This window comes from Paralichthys olivaceus, chromosome 13, assembly GCF_024713975.1.
Source record: "Paralichthys olivaceus isolate ysfri-2021 chromosome 13, ASM2471397v2, whole genome shotgun sequence".
NCBI lineage: Eukaryota > Metazoa > Chordata > Actinopteri > Pleuronectiformes > Paralichthyidae > Paralichthys > Paralichthys olivaceus.
Genome location: NC_091105.1, coordinates 16,377,294 through 16,397,863, shown reverse-complemented (window position 1 = coordinate 16,397,863; position 20,570 = coordinate 16,377,294). Strand labels below are relative to the sequence as shown.

The 20,570-nt window shown below is 40.9% G+C and overlaps 1 protein-coding gene across 2 annotated transcripts in view; it reads left to right on the top strand.

Moving 5' to 3' along the window:
* Window positions 1–20,570, top strand: part of LOC109632081 (RNA-binding motif, single-stranded-interacting protein 3-like) — a 118,701-nt gene that overhangs the window by 34,098 nt on the left and 64,033 nt on the right. For both annotated transcript variants that reach the window (XM_020091200.2, XM_020091198.2), the window contains exons 2-3: window positions 3,061–3,245; window positions 13,029–13,087. In XM_020091200.2, the coding sequence (XP_019946759.1) occupies window positions 3,061–3,245; window positions 13,029–13,087 (244 nt within the window). The remainder of the gene's footprint in view (window positions 1–3,060; window positions 3,246–13,028; window positions 13,088–20,570) is intronic.

Here is a 20,570-nt window from a genome sequence, read left to right as displayed (position 1 = left end):
GTGTATCCTCTTAGGCAATCGTTGTAGTTTTCATTCAAATGGCGTCTCTCGCTTTCTCATTTCTGCCTGGAAATCTGTTTTATTTGTATCTGACACTTCCCATCAAACATCTTTCAGAGGTGGTTGGTAAACAAAACCACTTATATAGAATCGGGCCTCAGCACAGTTCAAGCAAACATGCACACACACACTTACCGCACACTACCGAGTACTGAGCGAGTGAAAAAATGTTTCATGAAATGTGAGTTTACCTTTTTAGAATGATTATGTTGACATGTTGCATTATGTTCTAAAGAGAGCTGATATTTGATTTACACACATGACAAGCCATTCATCATGTATTGAAGAAACACTATTTTCTATTACCAGTGACATTTAGGGCTGCGATTACTTTCAGTATTCATCAATCACACAGGGTATTTATGTATATAAAATCTCCCTCGCACCCAGCATGGGGTGGTACGTCTTCCTCAAGCTCGGGTCCTCCATCAGAGGCCTGGGAGTGTAAGGGTTATGCACAGTATCTCACTTGTTCCTATAGGACTGCGCTCTTCTGGACAGAGGCTTCAGATGTTAAACCTGGGATTTGCTGGTGCCACTCTCCTAGTTTGGGTGTCACAGCCCCCAATGCTCTTACTACCACTGGGATCACATTGCATTTCACCTTCCACATCTTTTCTAGCTGTTCTTTCAGCCCTTGGGACTTCTCGATCTTCTCATGCTTCTTTTTACTGATGTTACTGTCTGCTGGGATTGCCACATCTATCACTACTGCCATCTCCGTTCTTGGTCCACCACTACTATGTCCAGTGGGTTAGCCAGCAGGTGCTTGTCAGTCCAGACATCTGAATTTCCACAGGATCTTAGTTCTGTTCTTCTGAACCACCTTTCGATGGTGTGTCCCATCGGGACTTGGGTACGTCTTATCCATAATCAGCACAGATGTTTCTGTACACTATCCCAGCAACTTGGTTATGCCTCTCAGTGTACACTATCCCAGCCTACATCTTACACCCTGCTACCATGTGCTGGACTGTCTCAGGGGCATTTCCGCAAAGCCTGCACCTTGGATCTTGTCTGCTTTGGTAGACCCTGGCCACTGACTTTTCAGGACTTGCCTTACTCAGTGTAGGTATTTGGCTGTGGCAGATTTCCTTCTGGCTTCCTCATAATTTGATATATCTGTGCGTGTGTGTGTGTGTGTGTGTGTGTGTGTGTGTGTGTGTGTGTGTGTATATGTATATAGCACAAATAGAACCAGGTCAGTATGCGTCAGGTTTTCTTGATAATAACTTAATTTATTAGCGATTACATCTCTATCACCTGATTGATTCGATCCAGTCAGTTTCAGCACTTTGCCTCATCTGTAGCTTGAGTAGCCAGGCAATATTTTCTCAGTGAACACTGTGCTGAGAGATATTGTGGGCCAAATACTGCATATGCAAGGGCTTTTAGAAGACACATGCAAATAGAGCAGTATTTGTCACTTCCATTAAAATGAAGTATTACCCAGTGTAGCTGTTTTTTCTTCTCTGTTGTTGTTGAAGTCTATAGGCTCATTCTAGGCTGTTAGTGTAAGGCACTGGCCTGTAAATGACACTGCTCCACAAGCATCGCCTCCTTTTACCGCTGAATGTCTCCTGTACATGCATTCAATCCTGTTAGTGCTGCCAGCAGAACGCTGTGTGTATGTTTGTGTGTGTTTGTCAGGCATTGTGCGCGAGTTGAGCAAAGTACAGGTAATGGATTAATATCAGAGCTGGCTCAGGCACCACATTGCTGTGTGGTGACAGCCTGTCATTATCACAAACACTAGCTCTCACACACAAAAGCTCATAGACGCTAACAGGCATACAGTATGTGTACGCACATGCAGGCATACAGCCAAGTACACTTTGCATGCAAGCGCATATGCTCTTACTGTCTGTCTTCACCCGTCCCTCAAAACTTGTCATCACAACACGCAGAGGAACTGGCCTGTGATCATCTCGAACTGCAGTAGCTTCTAGACCTGACTCCTTTGTGTCTGTTATGAACGCTGTTGTCATTCTATCATTCCTCCAAACTTAACCTGAAAGTTTACCTATAAGGCAGCAGGGGTGCTTCTGCACTGAACCCACATCAGTACTTAGATTGGCCTTCCTCCCTGCCAGAGAGTCATTCTATCAAATAATTTAGTCAGTACTGAGCTGTCTAGTTGGACAGTGCAGGCTGATTGGAAATGTTTGAGTAAATTAGGGCTGATTAAGGGCCCAGGTCTGGATTTAACACTGGATGTCTTGGTTTGTGCCCTTTAAAAATGGTGTTCAATAGTAAATGTGTCTTGTGCAATTTTGCATGATTGAAACATTTCCTTTAAATAGATGAAGGAAAAAAGAAAATCAATGGTATCAAGAAAATGTCATCAGATTCCAGATGATTAGCCCTGATCAGTTTGAACTGGAAAACAAGCTAAATGATCACATTTTAAGATATGTCAAGACGATTCCTTCTTTTTAACTGCTGATTCAGTGCACAAACACACACACACACACACACACACACACACAGACAAGAGAGGACACACACTCTATCCCTCTCTTTATCAACACTTTGTAAAACCTCTTCATCCTTCAGAAAGCTGCTAGTGGTTCGAAACATCTCCTGATCCAGAACATGACATGTGTCTGGTCATGTTGACGATCTTTAAAGCTAACTAAAGCTGAAGTTATTTCTAAGATGCTGCACAGCCCATAAATGTTATTGATACAAGCTCATAGTAAAACTTACCATTATCATAATAAGCACAAGTAATTATGCAAATCCTGCTTCCTTAATTTGATGTGCTTCCTAATGAATCAAGACACTGCAGTGCATGGGACTTGATGCAGGAAGAGATTATTCGGATGGAAAAAAGAGTTTTAATTTGTTAAGTGGGTAGAACTCAGGGGCAGAAACTGAGTATAACTTTGTCTGACATCATTAGATTATGGCACACAGATGGGGGGGGGGGGGGGTCTTTTTTCAGTGTTTTGTGACCTTAAGTGACCTTTCTTTCTCTTTTCCTCTCTGTCTCTGCAGCAGTCCTATGCTCCTCCCCCTCCGCCCATGGCCCCACCAAGTCCTGGCACCACAGGAGGAGGAGGTGGAGGTGGAGGAGGAGGTCATGGAGGAGGGCTGATGGAGCAGCTTAGTAAGACCAACCTGTACATCAGAGGCCTGCCGCCAGCCACCACTGACCAGGACCTCATCAAACTCTGCCAGCCGTGAGTTCTGTTCTGTTCTATTTAATATGACAACACCCACGTGGGTTAAACTGCATCCTTTAGTGCAGTTGCAGAGCTTGGTTCATTCCTGCTTGTTACAGTTAGGCTTGTGGTTATTAGTAACGTGTGAGTCCAACAGCAGCTTCTAATGAGCATCAGCAGTTTTCTTGCTTGACCTCTCTCTGCGTCCTCAGATATAAAAATACAACCCAACTGGGGCTAGCCCATCCACTCTCAATGGGTCACCTACACACAGATGGACACTAGGATATACACATAAATCCCTCCCTCCTCTCTCAGCAGAGGTTTTACACCCTGCAATCTCTCAACAGATCTACACACTTTTTGGTACAAGTCATGTTTAAAGACATCAGTATATTTAGATGTCAGGTATCAGAATCAGAATCAAAAATACTTTATTAATCCCCGTAGGGAAATTAAAATGTAACAGAGCTCCAGAGAAAGAGGTGAAAGAGCAAAAGCAGGTGTAAACATCAAGTAATAGTAAAATGAAATAAAAGATATACATATGTAGAGATAAATACCAGGTATGTATAGATTTACATTTGTACATGAATGTAAATTAAAGTATACACAATATACAGTATTAAGCTTTATAAATTACAGTTGTCATTATACAATTTGACAGCCACAGGCAGGAATGATTTCCTGTGGCGTTCTGTCGAGCAGCGTGGGTGGATGAGTCTGCCACTGAACGAGCTGCTAATCAAGACATTATGGAGAGGGTGTGACGGAAAGTCCAATATTGTCCTTACTTTCTTTGGACAAAGTTCTCCTCTCCATTTTCACTCATGTCATCATAATAGTAAAAGATTAGGTTATACACAAATGCAACTGCACTGCTTTTACAGTTAACACCAGTAGGATTTAAAAATATGGTGATTTTGTCAATGCAGTAGTTCATAGTAGCTATTTTAGCAAAAGTTGCAAGAAATCAAATTGCAAAATCACCATTGAGATTTAACGCTTATTCTCACCCTAGGAAACATACATTTGAGTATATATATCCAAAACTTTAAAACATGTAATTCTTAGATCAGGTTGTTCTCCATCACATTACACTGAATATATATAGTCAAGTTGTGATCTGTGGTACTATCATATCCTTACACATTAAGTAGAGCGGTGATTATCAAATGGGGGTCTGCTGAGCCCTGGATGGTCTGTGTCACACTACCAGGGTCTCTGTGAAAAATGTCTACATTCATCAATTAAAATTACAATAATCTGTGACAACACAGTAAGAATATTTTTGATATATCTTTTAAAGACATTCCTCCGGTGTTTTTCTTTCCTGTTGTTGTAATTTGACATTTCTCCAAGTGTAAAAAGCAGGTCCTCAGAATATTTTCTAGCTTGTAGGGGGTCCTTGGCTGAGAAAAAATGGAGGATCTCTGATATAGAGCACTCCAGGGTCTGAGCAGATCAGTGATAGTGGTGTGTTTCTGTTACCATTGTGATATGAGACTAGAAAACCAACTTTACAGCAAAAAGATTCAACTGGTAGAGACTTCAAATGAAAAATGTACTAAATTATGTTGGGCAAAATAAGAGGAGAAAGTGATTTGATGTAAACAAAAGTCCATTTGACTCCTCAGGTTAAGGGGGTGAGGCTTTAATAAACACACTGTCTTTTTAATGTTCAAACATGCCATCATTCTAATGTAAAATCACCATAAACTGGCAATAAGCATTAAAATATTGACATATGGCGCCAGCAAATTGATAATCTTATTTAGTCAGGGCGACAATATATTGCTGTATCTATATTTTGTCCCGTCGCGGCAAAAGTGGTTTAAGGGATCTGGATTCTGTAGAATCAGACTTTTCACCCTTTCTCTTTCTTCAGTCTAAAATTAAATCCTGTCCATTTTATTCTCAGTTGTCCCCATTTGGACGGAGTGAACAGAATGTAGATGAGCCAGCTCTCACATCGCCCACAGCTAACACCTGATATCATTAAATGTAATTGGAGAATCATATATTGAGCTAAATAGTTTTTAGTTAAAAGCTATAAATGATTTATTTAACATTTTTAAATGATCTAATTTTTTTTTGAGGAGAGCAATAGGTAAATATATAAACCAGAATATGCAGAATAACACACACACACACACACACACACACACACACACACACACATACCTTGCCCTTCTGCGTGTCAGCTGCAGTTCAAGCCTGTTGTATTTCAGCTCAGCCCTGGGGGCGTTCTGGAGAAAGAGGGTGAAAAATGGGTGCCAATAAAAGTTTCATTAGAGGCCCAGTGAGTGTGCCAAGTGCCCAGTAACATTTAGGAAAGGTCGGTGGGGGAGGGTGGGTCTGTGTGTTCTGCTGGGCAGCAGTCTCAGTCCTGGGTTTTTCAACTCTCCCCGGATTTTCAGAAATAGACTTGAGTGGCAGTTTCCTGTCACTCACTGGCATGACATGTACACATGCACACACACAGACACACAAACAGGCATTTCATTCAAGCACACAGTGACAATGAATAAGGGACAGTCCCTTGACACACACACACATACACACACACACTCTTTCAACTCAGTGTCATCCTCAACCTTATTGTTAGCAAGCGTGGCTTCTTTTCTTTTTGTGTGTGTGTGCCAACCCGCCCACCAGCACCATTCTCTCCCTTCCCATTCTGTCATCCTCCTCATTTCCTGCATGCATCCTTCACTCTCTCTCTCTCACTCTCTCTCTCTCTGTCCCCCTCCCTCTGTCCCTCACCCATGCCTCCCTTCCTCTCCCCCTGTCTCTGTGCCAGTTCTCAGAGTGTCAGTGAAAAGTGCTGTTGTCAGCTGACATTTCCAATCACTCCCCCGGTTGCCCAAACTATGGACACACTTTTAACGTCTGGGGACAGAGCAGAACGTGAGCGGAATCTAAAGCGTGGCACAAGGGCGATTTCTCCCTCGCACGCTCGCCTTCACTCACACTTGTTGTCTTGCTGTCTCTCCCTCTCTCATACTTACCACTGCGTCTCTACTCTTACCTATTTATCGATGGATCTATATTCTGTGTACTCTATCTGCTCATCTCTATTTCACGATCGAGGGGTTGTATGAGGACACACAAGCTTTAACCACTCAAAGCTACTCAAAGCAGAAATCGTTTAAGAAGAACATGATGCACTGAATGAGTTTACAATCTCAAGTTAATCATCAGCAGATCACTCCTCAGGTCTTGCTCTGAAACCTGCAGAGTTGCTAATGGAAATGTGAAAAGCTTCACATGAACGTGGTTGATGTTTTTGTAGTGGGTGATTGTTTTGAAACCTGAACCCTCAACGTGCATTTCTGTCTGGAAATATAATACCTACTATATCAAAGTCAGATTCCATCTTTAATCATCAGTGTTTTCAGTGACATCAAGTCATCCTTTAAATTTACAACACAGTGCTTTTTTCCACCGTAGAGGAAAATCTCCCTAGATCTCATATCTTTATAGTGCCTGAAGATGTTAAACTACATATGGGGAATGAATCTGAAGACTTCTGAAGCAGTGTTGGTCTGTTTGAGTCTAACTGGCAGAGCGGGGGGAAAATGAGGGAAACGCGAGAGACAAGACAGCTGTATCGGATCCCCAATTAGGAGATACCACACACAGGGACCAACCTGCGCGTTCGCTCATAAACACACACCCACACCCACACACACATCCACAGCCTCAGACAGAGAACACAAATCCTTCAAAGTGCATAACGTGCAGATATACAACATTTATATATACATGCAGAGACATCCTGGAGAGATGTGGAAATGATGTGTGTGTGTCGGTGGGAACTTTGGTTCAGTAGACATCAAACGTTGAGCATCCATAGGCTGGCGCTGCTGCACAAGGGAATGAAAGCAGATCTGATGCTGTGAGGGCCCTCTGAGGACTGTCATTAACACTCCACACACACATATACAGACACACACAGCCAGTGCGCACACTGATTTTGTCAAGCCTGACAAATTTGGGTGCATTGAGTTGGCATTGACATTCCTCCTTAACTCTCGACAGTCTGGAAAATACTCTCAGTTTCAGTGGCCTCGCTGTTCGTTGTGTTTCACACGTCTGAGTGGGAAAAAATCAAAACCCCACTGTTTGTCAAGAAGTCTGAGGAGTTTCGATGAAGAGGACACCTTGTCCTAAAATGATTGTCATAGTGAAAGTCGTTCTGTCAGCCTCACCCCCCACCATTCCCTCCCTGACTGCTGCTGCTGTAGAGAGGACTTCTTCTATTGCTTACAGTGCTGTGTTTCAGGGCTGTGTCACAGTTTTGTGAAGCCAAGGAAAACAGAGAATTTTAAGTTAGCCGGCAAGTCGTAGAGTAGTTTATAACTTATGACCCAAAGACAAAATGCAGAAAGGGAGTTTTTAAGCATTTTCTCAGTATCCTGTATAAATACTTAAATGCGAAAAGCAGTGGTGGAGGAAGTACTCAAAAAGTACAAATAAATAAACAAAAATGTACTCAAAGTAAATGTTTGCTTTTAAATATACATAATGTATTAAAGGATTTGCTGACTGTGGCCTATTCCCTATAATGCAGTCAACTACATCATTATGGAGTCTCAGTGGAGGCCTCTTCCAAATCCAATTTATTTGCTTCTTCACTAGTGATACCTCTGCACAGGAGGCGGAGTCTTCTGTTACCTGACTTCTCTGACCAGTCATACCTATAATTGATTACTTTTAAAAAGCAGCATGAACATATAATGCAATGCATTGTAAAACATGATGTGGGGTAGAAAGCACAGATATTTGCTGATACATCTACTTAAAGTACACATACTTGGAAAAAGTACAGTTACAAAGTATTTGAACTTTGCCACATCCCACCACAGGTTAAAAACAAAATCCATCCAATGGGCAGCAGATCTGCAGATGAGAGAAGTCAGAGGAGAATGACCAGACTAGTTCAAGCTGAGCTATGGTTACACAGATTACTAATCTTTACAAACGTGGTGAGCAGAACCGCATCTCAGAATGTTCAACATGTCAAACCGTGAGGCCGATGGGCTACAACAGCAGAAGAAAATGTCCAGTGGCCATCTTGTCAGCCAAGAAGAATCATTATTGCTGCAGTGGACATATGGGTCCATCAAAACTGGACATGTGGTGACTGGAAAAACAAAGTGCTGTGTGGTGAATCTGCTTCCTGCTGGATCTGCAGATAATATGTCCAGAATTCAGCAACAGCATCAATCTATGGACCCAACCGGCCTTGTGTCAACGCTCTAGGTTGCTGGTGGTGTTATGGTATGTGGAACGTTTTCTTGGTTCTCGTTAGGTCCGTTATAGCAAGCAATATTTTTTTAATACCAGACTATGAGGACTGTTCCAGACCATGAACGTAACAAAGAATTCAGTGAACTTCAGTGGCCTCATCAGTCAGCAGACCTGAATTGAATAAAACAGCTCTTGGATGTGGTAAAACAGGAGTTTGGCTGAAGAAATGTGCAGCTGCAGAAATTATGGTATGCAGTCATGTCAGCATGGACCAGAATCTCAAAGAAAGGTTTCCAACATCTTGAGGAATCGACGCAATGAAGACCTGAGGCCATTTAGCGAGCAAACAGGAGGCTCTGCACAGCATCAGTAAGGGTTTCTTAAAAAAGTGCTTGGCGATCGTACACGAGATAAGTTACAGAACAGATCTAGCTGTGGTTTCAATCACTCTGCCAAGCTTCACACATCACTACCATTACTGATTCTTTAGTTACGATGAGCATCCAACGGAAACACGTGACATAACTCACATCCCTTCATTTACTGTTTCTATGGAACAGTGGATCAGCGACAGAATAAGGAATCACTAACTCTGGGCCCTCTGGCTCCTATAATCTTTTCATGATATGTTTTACGTATTTGAATGAGGGACTCAAGTGTCCCTTTGTTGGGTCAAGTGCAGCTCTGTGTTATAGAAGGTAGCTCCACGCTCTGGCTGGAATCAATGGAAGGCTTCCAGGGTTGAACACAGAACAGGACATTCTGCTCTTTTCTCTCCACTTTTCTTGAGCCACACTATCCTCAACTTCATCATCTGATCTGTAATCAATACTTTCTTCCATTTCTTTACCACAATAGCAGATTCTTCAAGCTTCCTGGATGTAATGGAATTTTACCACTGAGTCAAGTTCAGATTGAGAAACCATTTTGGATGATGCAGTGTTGTTGTAATTTGACATTTCCCCAAGGCCCGTGGCGTCATCCCTCTCTCCTCTCACATTTTTAGTCCAGATGAAATGTGTAACCACAGATGGAACAGGTGGATTTCTGCTTGTACGTCACACGCACTCATCTGATGATATCACACACAAATGTCTCCAGACATTAAACATACGCTGTGTTTGTTCTCCACTTTGTAAAAACAGACAACTGTGAACAAATGTTTTTAAGATTCAAAATGTGTCAAGCCGGGTACTTTGTCTGTGTCTCCTACACACTCACACAGGCACACACACACACATACAAACACACATACTTCTATCTCCATGAGGGCACTCATTGATATAAGGCATTCCTTATCACCTTATCCTAACCATCAAAAGTAGAAAAGTACACAGAAAAACACACAAATGCACAAACAGAATCTGGAAACATTTCACTTTTCTGCCAGCAACAACAACATGCCAAAAAGATGCATGAGGTCTTTCTCATGCAGTCACACTCATTCCACAAACACACAGGCACACACACATTGACACATAATCAAAAGGCACTGAACCCACACATGTATTTGTATGCTGAAAAGTGTCCGGTCGCATACACTAACACATGCACTATAGGTGTTTACACTCACACACTGACACCAAGTTTTAATCACATGGAGGCACAAGTCAACAAAAAGCTGGATATGGCAGATGCCGTGTGTTATGTGAGTGATTACCGCTCTGGTGTTTTCTCATCTGTGCTGTTGCCTTGCATATGTGTGCATGTGGATGTACTTTTTGTTTGTGCGTATACGTGTGGGCGATTAGTCCTGCCTTTTGTTTTTTTTCAGAGTATTTTTCCACGTCCACAGCCGTTGGATTGCTGCCCTGGACCACAGGCCAAAGACCTTGTTTACCACCAGCCATGACTTTGTAAAAAAAAAACAAAAAAAAACTTCCGGGCAAAACATCAGGCTGGATTTCAGCCTGTCACAATCGGCAGATTTATAAATAGCCTGAATCTTTGTTAAATTGAACGGAATTCTGTGAAAATTGAGCATTGTTCAGGAGAAAAAAGCTGTGATTTTTCTCTCTGCCAATTGCAAGATCATAAGCTGCTCAGCTGTCATGTTATGTGTGATAGCAGCCTTTTAAAGCTTTTTTTCTGTCTTTATTTCTAAAGTCTCTTGTCCCAATAGAGTTTGATTTGAGGCTGTCAGGCGAGCTCGTCTCTGTTCTCCTCTCACTGACAGAAGCAGTTGGCTGACAGAGGCTCTCCTGATGGTGACAACTAAATGATCTCTTCTTTATTAAACACCTCTTACTATCTCTCTCCATCGCTCCCTGACTACCACGTTTCCTCCTCGCCTTCACTGTCTCTTTTTATCTTTTGACTGACTGCTCTTCCTCTCCCCATCTATTCCTCATTCCTCCGAATCTCCCGCTCGCTGCCCTTGCTTTTTTTTTTACCTTCTCTACTCGGAACCTCGTCTGTTGTATCCTTGACCTGGTTTTTCTGTTGTTTTTGTCTACCTCCTTTTTTCTTTTTTTTTTACTCTAGAAGCAAAGAGGGAATAAACTTTCAACCGTCACCTGGAGCCGGCGCCAGCCCGCCAGTCAGTTAGCTTGTCAGTCTGTCAATCTATTTGATAGTCATTCAGCCAGCCAATCAGTCTTCGTGCGGCAATGTTAAAACATTAATTAAAAAGTCTCATCCACTGAGCCAGGCAGCGATCCAGACTGATCTCAGTGATCCGAGCTTTCTGTCTCACTCCCCCCCTTCCTCTGCCCCCTCATTTTCCTCCCTCCTCACACCCTCTCTGCCTCCGTTTCTTGTTCGTCTCTTTCCAGGAGGAATGAAAGGCCGGGGCTGATAAGAAACATTATTAACTTCTTTCTGAGAATAGAGAGCTGGAGAATAGAAGTGGGATGGAGGGGGAAAATAAAGAAAGAAGACAAAGAGAGAGGCAGAGGTGTTAAATATAAGAAAGAGAGTGAGGTGGTGGAATGGACGGGAGACATTAAAATTTGTTAGAGAGAACAGAAGGAAAGCGGTATGGAGGTTCTCTGTGTCTGTCGTAGGCCCCTCTAGCAGGATTGGCTGACATACAGATGTATGGTTATTATCATCGTTTATGAGACAGCTCTGGCTGTGCTCTGAGGCCTGTGGTTGGGATTTGAAATAGATAAGGGCAGAGTGGATAGATAGAAGCATATGTAAAAAATGTAACCGTGACATGTGGACAGACCGTGTTAGAATTAGTTTTTGTGCAAATTTTTATTTCACCTGAGCTTTTTTCAGGTTTAAAAATTAGACATGAAGTTATTGCAAACATTTGTTTTGAGGATGTGGTTTATTTTCTTATGTAAACTATAAATGAATGTAAAACAACTGTAAAACTTTGAATGAAATGCTAATATCAGCATGCTAACATTCTCACAATGACATTCCTAACATGCAGAAGTTTTGTAGGAGTTTACAATGCTCACTATCTTACTTAACCATGTTAGTACATTTCATAATTTGCAATAACACAAAACAAAGCTGAGGTGTATATGGATACACCACAACTTTTGCGAATAATGACTATTGGTCATTTTTACCATATGAGAGTCTGACAGTAAGATGCTTTCCACCAAATGTTCCAAATCCTTTACCAGGGTTAAATTTCCTCCAGCGCTTTGTGATTTGTGTTTTCATAAAATGGTCAAAGCCTCAGTAAGATAAAGCAAATGAGTCAGCTAATGTAACAAAACTGCAATGTTGTTGGGCAACAAAGCCTGAACTTGGTTATTGCTCCTTGATTCAAGAAATCTTTTGGACTGCTCCATCCTAATTATTATCAGCCACAAAACAGAAGTATTACAAGATAACACACATTGAGTATGCCCCCTCTACCAAAGAGGGGATATCTGTATCTATAAGGTCAATAGCTGTTGAGATAAGTTAAACAAATGTAAAACCCATGGTGACACTAAAGCAAATGTCAGGAGATCAGTTTAAGGTTCAGTATGAAAGATTTAGGAGAAAGGGCTCTATTGGCACAAATTGAATATAAAATAATTCTCATGATGTTTTCACTAGTGTGTTTCATCAAAATTGTATGAATTGTTGTTTTCTTTACCCTAGAAGAGACCATTCATATTTAAATACTTTATATCTACATCAAGGGGGTCCTCTCTAGGAGGCCGCCATGTTTTTTACATTAGTCCAGACTGAACAAACTAAACACCTTTTGAGTTTTTATGACAACTGAAGGCTACCACAGGTTCTTTTTCATGTTTGGAAGGAGAGGGTGAGGTGAGGGGAATTCAGCTGCAACATGCAATTGTACCTGTACACTGTACCTTTAAGTCATTTGTACTCATCCTCTGGAGAGTATGAATATCCATACAAAACTTTGTGTCAATCTTTTTTTTCACTGATGAGATTTTTCTAGTCAGGACCAAAGTGGTGAGCCGACAGAATGACCTTCAAACACACACTTTACCACCTTAGAGTCATGGTGCTAGTGTGGCTAACAACTTATATTAGACTCAAAGATCATCGTATCGCTCCAGATGTTTAAAACAAATGCCATAGTGATTGAACATTTAAACAACATTGTTGTTTTTTTTACAGATATGGGAAGATTGTATCAACAAAGGCCATCCTGGACAAGAACACCAATCAATGCAAAGGTGAGTGAGCATCCATTGACTTCATCCACTGTGGTTATCTGTCACCCTACAAAGTCACCCTGCACCCCACCACTCAGATTTTCATATGAGATCTGAGTCTGGAAAACATCAATTGAGAATTGATTGAACTTGGCAGCTTAAAGGCAGAACAATCAGTGCAAGACAATCAGAGGGAGAGGTTCTTTTTTATAAGCCCCTTCCTCTTTTACTGCTTTGAATCTCTAATTAATCATTGCCCAAAGGTTTTTACAATGGGCTCAAATGTCTTTCAACAATCGGGGGGGATGACAAATCAAAACAGATTACTTCAACATGCATGAGCTGCCTGCATATCCAGTTGTGTGTTCTGTATGGATGTGGGTCCTCACACTACAACACAATAGTATTGACTTCCATAATGATCAGGCCATCCTTTAATCTGTCTAAATGATGCACTGCCAGAGCACCCTCATTTTTTTCCCTCCTCTATCATAATGATTTCACCCTAATAATACTGAGTTAAACAGCTTTTGAAAGCAAGACGTTTGCATTGTTTTCATTGGCCAAATCAAAAACGAAGCGCACGGAACAAGAGCTGCAATGTGTTTGAAATCGTCTCTGTGGTGAACGAGGCACACTCAAGTGTCTTGTGATGAGGGTCTGCTTGATTGTTGGAGTGGTCTCAACAAAGCTCTAATCAATATGATTGTAGTCGTCTGCCTGTGAAGAGGCGCACAAGAACATGTGTTCGCCATGATTGCTTTTCATCTGCCAGGGCTGCTCTCAAAGGTGCACTGACACAGTTTAGGACAACAGCACAAATGCCCCGTAATCAGCATATCAACTTCAATAGAGAGAGTGAGGGGAAAGCCAGTCTGATGGCACCAATGGCAAACATGTAAATGTAGATTCTAAGACTTAATGTGCTCTGATTGCAGTCTTACCTGACTTAGCATTATAATGAGTAAACTAAACTTTAGTGAAGCTACACTGAAAACTGTTGTACTTTATTTATTGTCTTTCTAATATCTTTAAAATGTTCATATACAAAAATGATTGTATCACTTAATATGCCCAATATTATTTGGTTATTGCTTTTGCATATTGCTTTCATTGTTTTTGTACTTTGTATTGTTTATTGCTCATCTTTTCATCATTGGCTTTACATTTAAGAAGTATCATTTCTAATATATAATCATATTGTAATCAGGGCATATTTGAAAAAGACAGCTTGCACTCCATTGTATTCCCCTAAATAAAACTTAAAATGAATCAATGAAACTAACCAGTTATATATTATATAAACTTCAGAAAATCAACATATATCATAGATGTATATGTATATTTGTTCATGGCATAGATCTCAATGAGCCACACTCTTGGGCTGGCATGTTCCTTCATTACAGTGAGCATAGAATCTTTAGTTTGATTTAAATCAGTTGCAAATACACTATCTTGCTACTAAACAACACAATTGTATTATTCCACAGCTGAAAATGGTCCCTAGCAAAGTTATGTATTTTATTGACTTTAATCACAATTTGCTAAATACAATGTCCAGCAGTTTGAGGTAATTACTTTACCTTTTAAGGAACCAATATTTGTGACTCTTTTAAATATTAATGTAAACAGTGGGGGTGATTAAGCTCAGGGCTAAGAGCTGGAGACATTGAAAGGACATTTTAAGTACTGAGTGACAGACTATAAGAAAAATATAAAGGAGCACTCATCGTAATCCCAACATATACTTTCTGCTATGGCCTGGACTTCTTCATCTGTTAAATGTCTCCAAAGGTCTGTGTGCATGCAGCCTGGAATTAAAGACAGTGAACAAGTATGTTTATGCGGAAACTGTTGATGTATAAACAAAACATCCTGTCTCCTGGATTTCTCCCACATAAGAAGTTCAGTGATTGAAAGTCAATGGCAATATTAATAATGCACTGAAAATAGACATGACTAAGGCGCTGCGTTCTTTAATCAGATGCAGGTCATCAGATGCTCTGCAGTGTCATTTGCCTCCGACTCAAGCAGCGAGTTGACAGCCTGGTTTAATCACTTTCACTCACATTTTGTGCTCTAACGTGGGCGGACTAACAATCCATACAGACATAGAGTTTGAATTTGTTGCTTTAGGAGTTACCTGAACAGCTCCAAGTATGAGCCGATGTATGTGTGTGCATAAATTGTATGCACAAGAAATAAAAAAGCTAAAGATTTGCAAGGGTAAAAGATTTATGGGTCCGAAATTTAGCTGCGCCCTAAAAGGAGTAAGAAGAGTATTTTATGGGTATTTATAAAGATTAAGGGCGGCGCGGGCCGCTCAACATGATGGTTGCTCAACACTGTTATTCATCAGAATGAATTGAAATGCAATGCAGAGGAAGCACAACTTTTACTTGCAGATAATGAGATGACAAACATTTAAACAATCTGCTCCTTATGAGAAAAAAACAGTTTTCTGTACAATCTGTGAACTTAGCTATTTTGTTTGCCTAAATGATATCTGTGCATATAGGAATACTCTGTGCAAAAGATCCTGGCACTAAATTCCAGACGAGGCTTTTATGAATACTAAACATTAGTTAGACTGTTTTAAAATGCAAACCCATACACACAGCTATAAATTCATGCTTATTGTTTAATGTTTAATACCCAGAATGCTGCAGCTGCAGATGCATAGGCATTTTTTACAGCCTGTGGCCCCATGATCAGTTTCACTGCTTGCAATGTAGATTTCATGCATCTCTTAGCCACGACATTAACACTATAACTGGTTTTAATGTTGCTGATCGGTGTGCGTCTCTCAGCCAGTAGTTAACCCACAATGAAGGAGTTTCATTATCAGTCGGCCATTAGAATGCCTTACAACCGGATAAGTGTTGGTTTGATTGCAGAGACGTTCAGTGGGGACAAGATAAGTGCTTAGCGTGACTAAGAGAGTACAAATTGGCACAGAGAGTTCTTTTGGAAAAGGGGAGGGATGGATGGGAGGAGGCACAGGGAGGCTGGAGGGGAGGAGTATAAAAATAACCAGCGGCTGACAGAAAAAGGAAGGAGACCCTTTGAAACTGATGATTTATCAGACAGAGAAGAATGAGGGTTAGAGAATGTGATAGATCATAAGCTACTTTCAGAAATTGCCTGAAGTGTGGATGTTTTCCTGAAATTTTCCAGAGGGGCCGTATGTGACAACACAAATGTCTGAGACAGTTGCCCCGAACATATTCTGGAATTTTTTCTGCTTGCCCCCTGGTCAAATGTCTGGGAACTGTATGAGTCAGCCCATGTGAGAATGTCCAGAAAATCCACAGAGGGAATGTGAGCCTGTTGCTCTAACACAAGCCCAAAACTGCAAAATACGAAACAAAAGTGTATCTCAAGATGAAAAAGAGGTGCACAAATTAGCTATAGAGAGACAGGTCAATGAATCAAGTCTAGACAGGGATATTTTTAGATAGTTTTGCAGATATTGTCTTGTGACAACCTTGTGATTCCAATTTCAGTAATGCTTTTACTCTACCTAAGTGATTTTGTTGTGTTCAGAATTGTGATGATTCCTGGGCTTTTAAGGTCTCCTCAAGCTTTATTCAACTTATTAAAAAAATGTCTTCAAGGCTTCTTGCTACTTTGGACCTGAAAAGTTAATGTCTCCCTCTGGAATAGTATGTAAATATTTAAATGCTATATTAAAAACAGTATATTGAAAACTACTGTTTAATTAATTGCCATTGAAGTGAACAGAGGAAGCAAAACGTTGACTTAGTTCTTTGAAATAATAAAAAAAAAAAAGATTTCCTTTATGAAGTCTTCAGCCGTGAAGCAGGTAGTGGCTCAGTGTTAAATACACTGACAGTTTTCTATTTAGCAGCGTGGGAGCTCTGGGGGAGGGAGAGGGCACAGAGAACAGGATGGAGGAAGGAAGGGAGAGGAAACCACTTAAGATTGTAAAGGATTTCCATTTCCCAAAGACAGGCACCCTCCCTCTCACTGTCTCCATGTCTCCTGCTCGCTCCCATACTCCCTCCCTCTCTCCCTCCTGCTCCTGTTGCTCATCTCATTTTCTTTTCTCTCTCTCTCTCTCTCTCTCTCTCTATCTCTCTGCCTGCCAGTCTTTCACTCTCCCTCCTGAATCACTGCCCCTCCTTCCATTCCTCCTTTTGCTCCGTCTTTCTGCTGTTTCCTCTTTTCTCGGTTTGCCTATTCTAATGGCCCAAGGCCAGGAACTCTGGGAGCTCAGGAGATTAGATGGAAGCTTGGGATGTGTGTGTGTCTGTGTCTGTGTGTGTGTGTGTGTGTGTGTGTGTGTGTGTGCGCGCGTTTGTGCGCGTTTGTGTGTCTGTGAGAGTGTGTGTGTGTGTGTGTGTGCTTCATAATACATTTTTTTCTCTCTCTTTTCATTCACGAGTGTAATGTTTGCCTGGCTCGACTGAGCAAGATGAATTGTCATGTCTGTGTCATCATTAGTCCACAGAGGGGAGGGACAGGGCACACATGAGGAGGATTATATAATTCAGAGATCTTATTTTCACTCTTCCGTTCTCTTGAATTATCCTTATCATCGTGCTGAGGAGAGCTATCATTTACATCCGCAGGAGATACGATTTCTTTCTGAATTAAAAGAGCGTAGGTTTTATATGAAAATATACAAATTACATATTAGGCAGAAGTAGTGCTTTGTCAAACTGTCTATCACCTTGGACGGCAGGCATCTGCTCACAGCCTCAGCAAACTGAAACGTCCTTGAGCAAAACAATGAATCCCTACCAGCTTCTGTCATGTGTTCTGTTGCCCATACTTGACCTCCGTCCTCCCTGAAGAAAGGAGCAATTACATCTTCAGAATACACAGATCTCACGTTGAGCGATGAACAGAGTCAAAGCAAATGTTCTCTTCACGTTCTCTTCAAGGCTGATGTTTTATCACACCAAACTAGTCATAGATACGAGCACAGCGACAAAAAAATTCAGCTATGGAAGAGCGAATAATATCTGGCAGGAGGTATCATGTGGGTCTTTCATCAAGCAGGCACTCAAACATCTTTGAATGTGAGGACTCACTGAAATGTGCAGAGCAAACCTGGATAACATGCCAACGTCTACAACACTCAATATCTTATTTAGAGAGCATGTGAAGGCTCCTGAGACATGGTGCAGTAATACTAAGGACACATTTGATATGAGTCTTTGTAGTTCATCTGTAAATCAATGTTAACAGAGCAACTTGGAGAAGTGGCTTCTGGTTACACTGCAGACTAAGGCTTCATCCATACATAATGTTTTCATTTGAAAACAGCATCTTCAAACTAAAACACTGTCTGTCCACATAAGCGTTTTGGCTCCTTATCAGTCCTTATCCCCGTCCATACTAACACTCGCTCTCGTACACTGGCCATGCCTGTGCCAGTTTACACAGGAATTGCTTGAATAAAAGCTTGTCTTCTGCCCATGTAAGCAGTTGTATCACGGCAACACAGCTGTTAGCAAAGACAACAGGGTCAGCAATGGTTTGCAATTGATTATTCATGTTACAAAGTAGCCGAGGCTAATGCCAGTTGTTTTCTTCTGGAGGAGGGTCATGTGATAGGAGCCTGACGAGTCAGTGAAGGCTACCTCAAGACCCATTCAGCCATCGGTTGTGAGTTTCTATGTTATTGTTTCTATCCACCCAGACTAACACACAGCCCCAAAGTGTACAAACTAAAACAGGGCCAGTCGTTTCCAAACCTCTCAGTTTTATTAGCTGTAAAACTCCAGAGCAGTGTGACCATATATCCAGAGCACAGTTGATGCATTTTAAAAGTGTCTGAAGTCTGAAGCCTCTAGCTTTTAAAAAAACCAAATACTATTTGCCATTCATAGCTTAGTGCCGTGGATAAGAGAATTTCTTATTAGTGCAGAAGTTATTACTTTTGGTGTTTTGCTGGCTATTGTGACTACGCCACTTACTTATATTGCTGTACACTGTAAAGAGAAAAATATTCATTTGGATAAATTACTGATGTGTGTCATACATATACATTATGTTCCAGGGTATCGCTAAAAACACCAGCAGTAGTTCTGACTGTGTTATTTTATTTCTGGATAGATCAAATTAATTGATAATTGGCTACAGGCTACAGGTTACTAATGGTGAGTAAAATTCTAATTTCTATGCAGACCTGTGGTATCACAGGGCCTCCTGCTACAACACAGAAATATAACAATCCGTAATTAATTTTATGCTTAATTTAACAAATCAAAGAAACTACTTAATAAATGAAACACTCTAAATGAGTCAGTTTAGTGTCACTGATGCTTTCTGGGAGTGTCATGCTATATTGTACATGTTCTTTGTTTTGTGTCGAGGCTGATTTATCTGAAAAATGCGCTGAAACTGATCTGGAATATGTGGAGCTCTGATAAAGCTTTGTGATATTAATATCTTATCATACTGGTACACAGACAACTCCTTATTTTTCTGCAGTCACATTTTAAACACATTTTTTTATCGTAAATGCATTCATTCTCTGCTTCAACAACATTCTGCACCACTGATCAATGCTGAAGCTCCTGCCATCAAACAAAAGGCGGCTCTTTTGGACTGAATTATCCATCGTGAGCAATGTATTTTCCCACTAATTACATGGGCAGTCTATAGTTAAACAAACACCCATTAGCTGAAGTGTGGAATGTGAGTAATGTGCAACTTTTTAAGATTTTTTCTTGAATTAAATGAGCATCTCGCCAGACGACTGATGAATACCGCATGTGCATACTCAATTAGTTCAAGTGTTTTGGTGTGGTGCTAATTAGGTAAATATAGATTAAGTACAAAAACAGCGAGTGCTTGTGTATGTGGCGTGGAAGTGTGTACGCATACTTGCATATATTTGAGAATTTATTTGTGCTTATATGTGTGAGGTTGTTTGTCACAGTGGAAAAGTGTGCACATCATATGTGTACGGGTCATAGTAAGAACTTGCATGTGTTTGTGTTACCCTATTTTGGCTAAATTATGGGTTTCTCATTAGCAACAGTATAAATATTTGCCTGTGCTGTGCAGATCTCGCTGTGAAAGCAGCTTGCAGCCTTTGAACAACCATGAAATTAATAGAAAAAAAAATCAACTGCTTATCAGCAAAACTGAGCAAGGCTCCCAATTCTGGAAAAGACGAGAGAGACAAGAACAGATGTTAGGAATGAAGAGAGAGGAAGTGTTTTTCCTCATTCTGTACATGTTTACATTTAGGATTTTGATGAGAGGCTTTTGAAATGCGAATCATTTAATTGTGTTAACATCCAGCCCACTCAAAACTACAGCTGGAATTCCAGTGCTGAACATTTCCCTCTCTGGGTTAATGCATGTGTGTCAGTATCTCTCCTGTTATACACACACACACAACTAAAACCATTCTCTCGGTTTTGCTCGCATTTGCCTCTCACAAACACACACACACACACACACACACACACACACACACACACACACACAAACTGTCCATAACATAGGCTCTGTCTTCTTC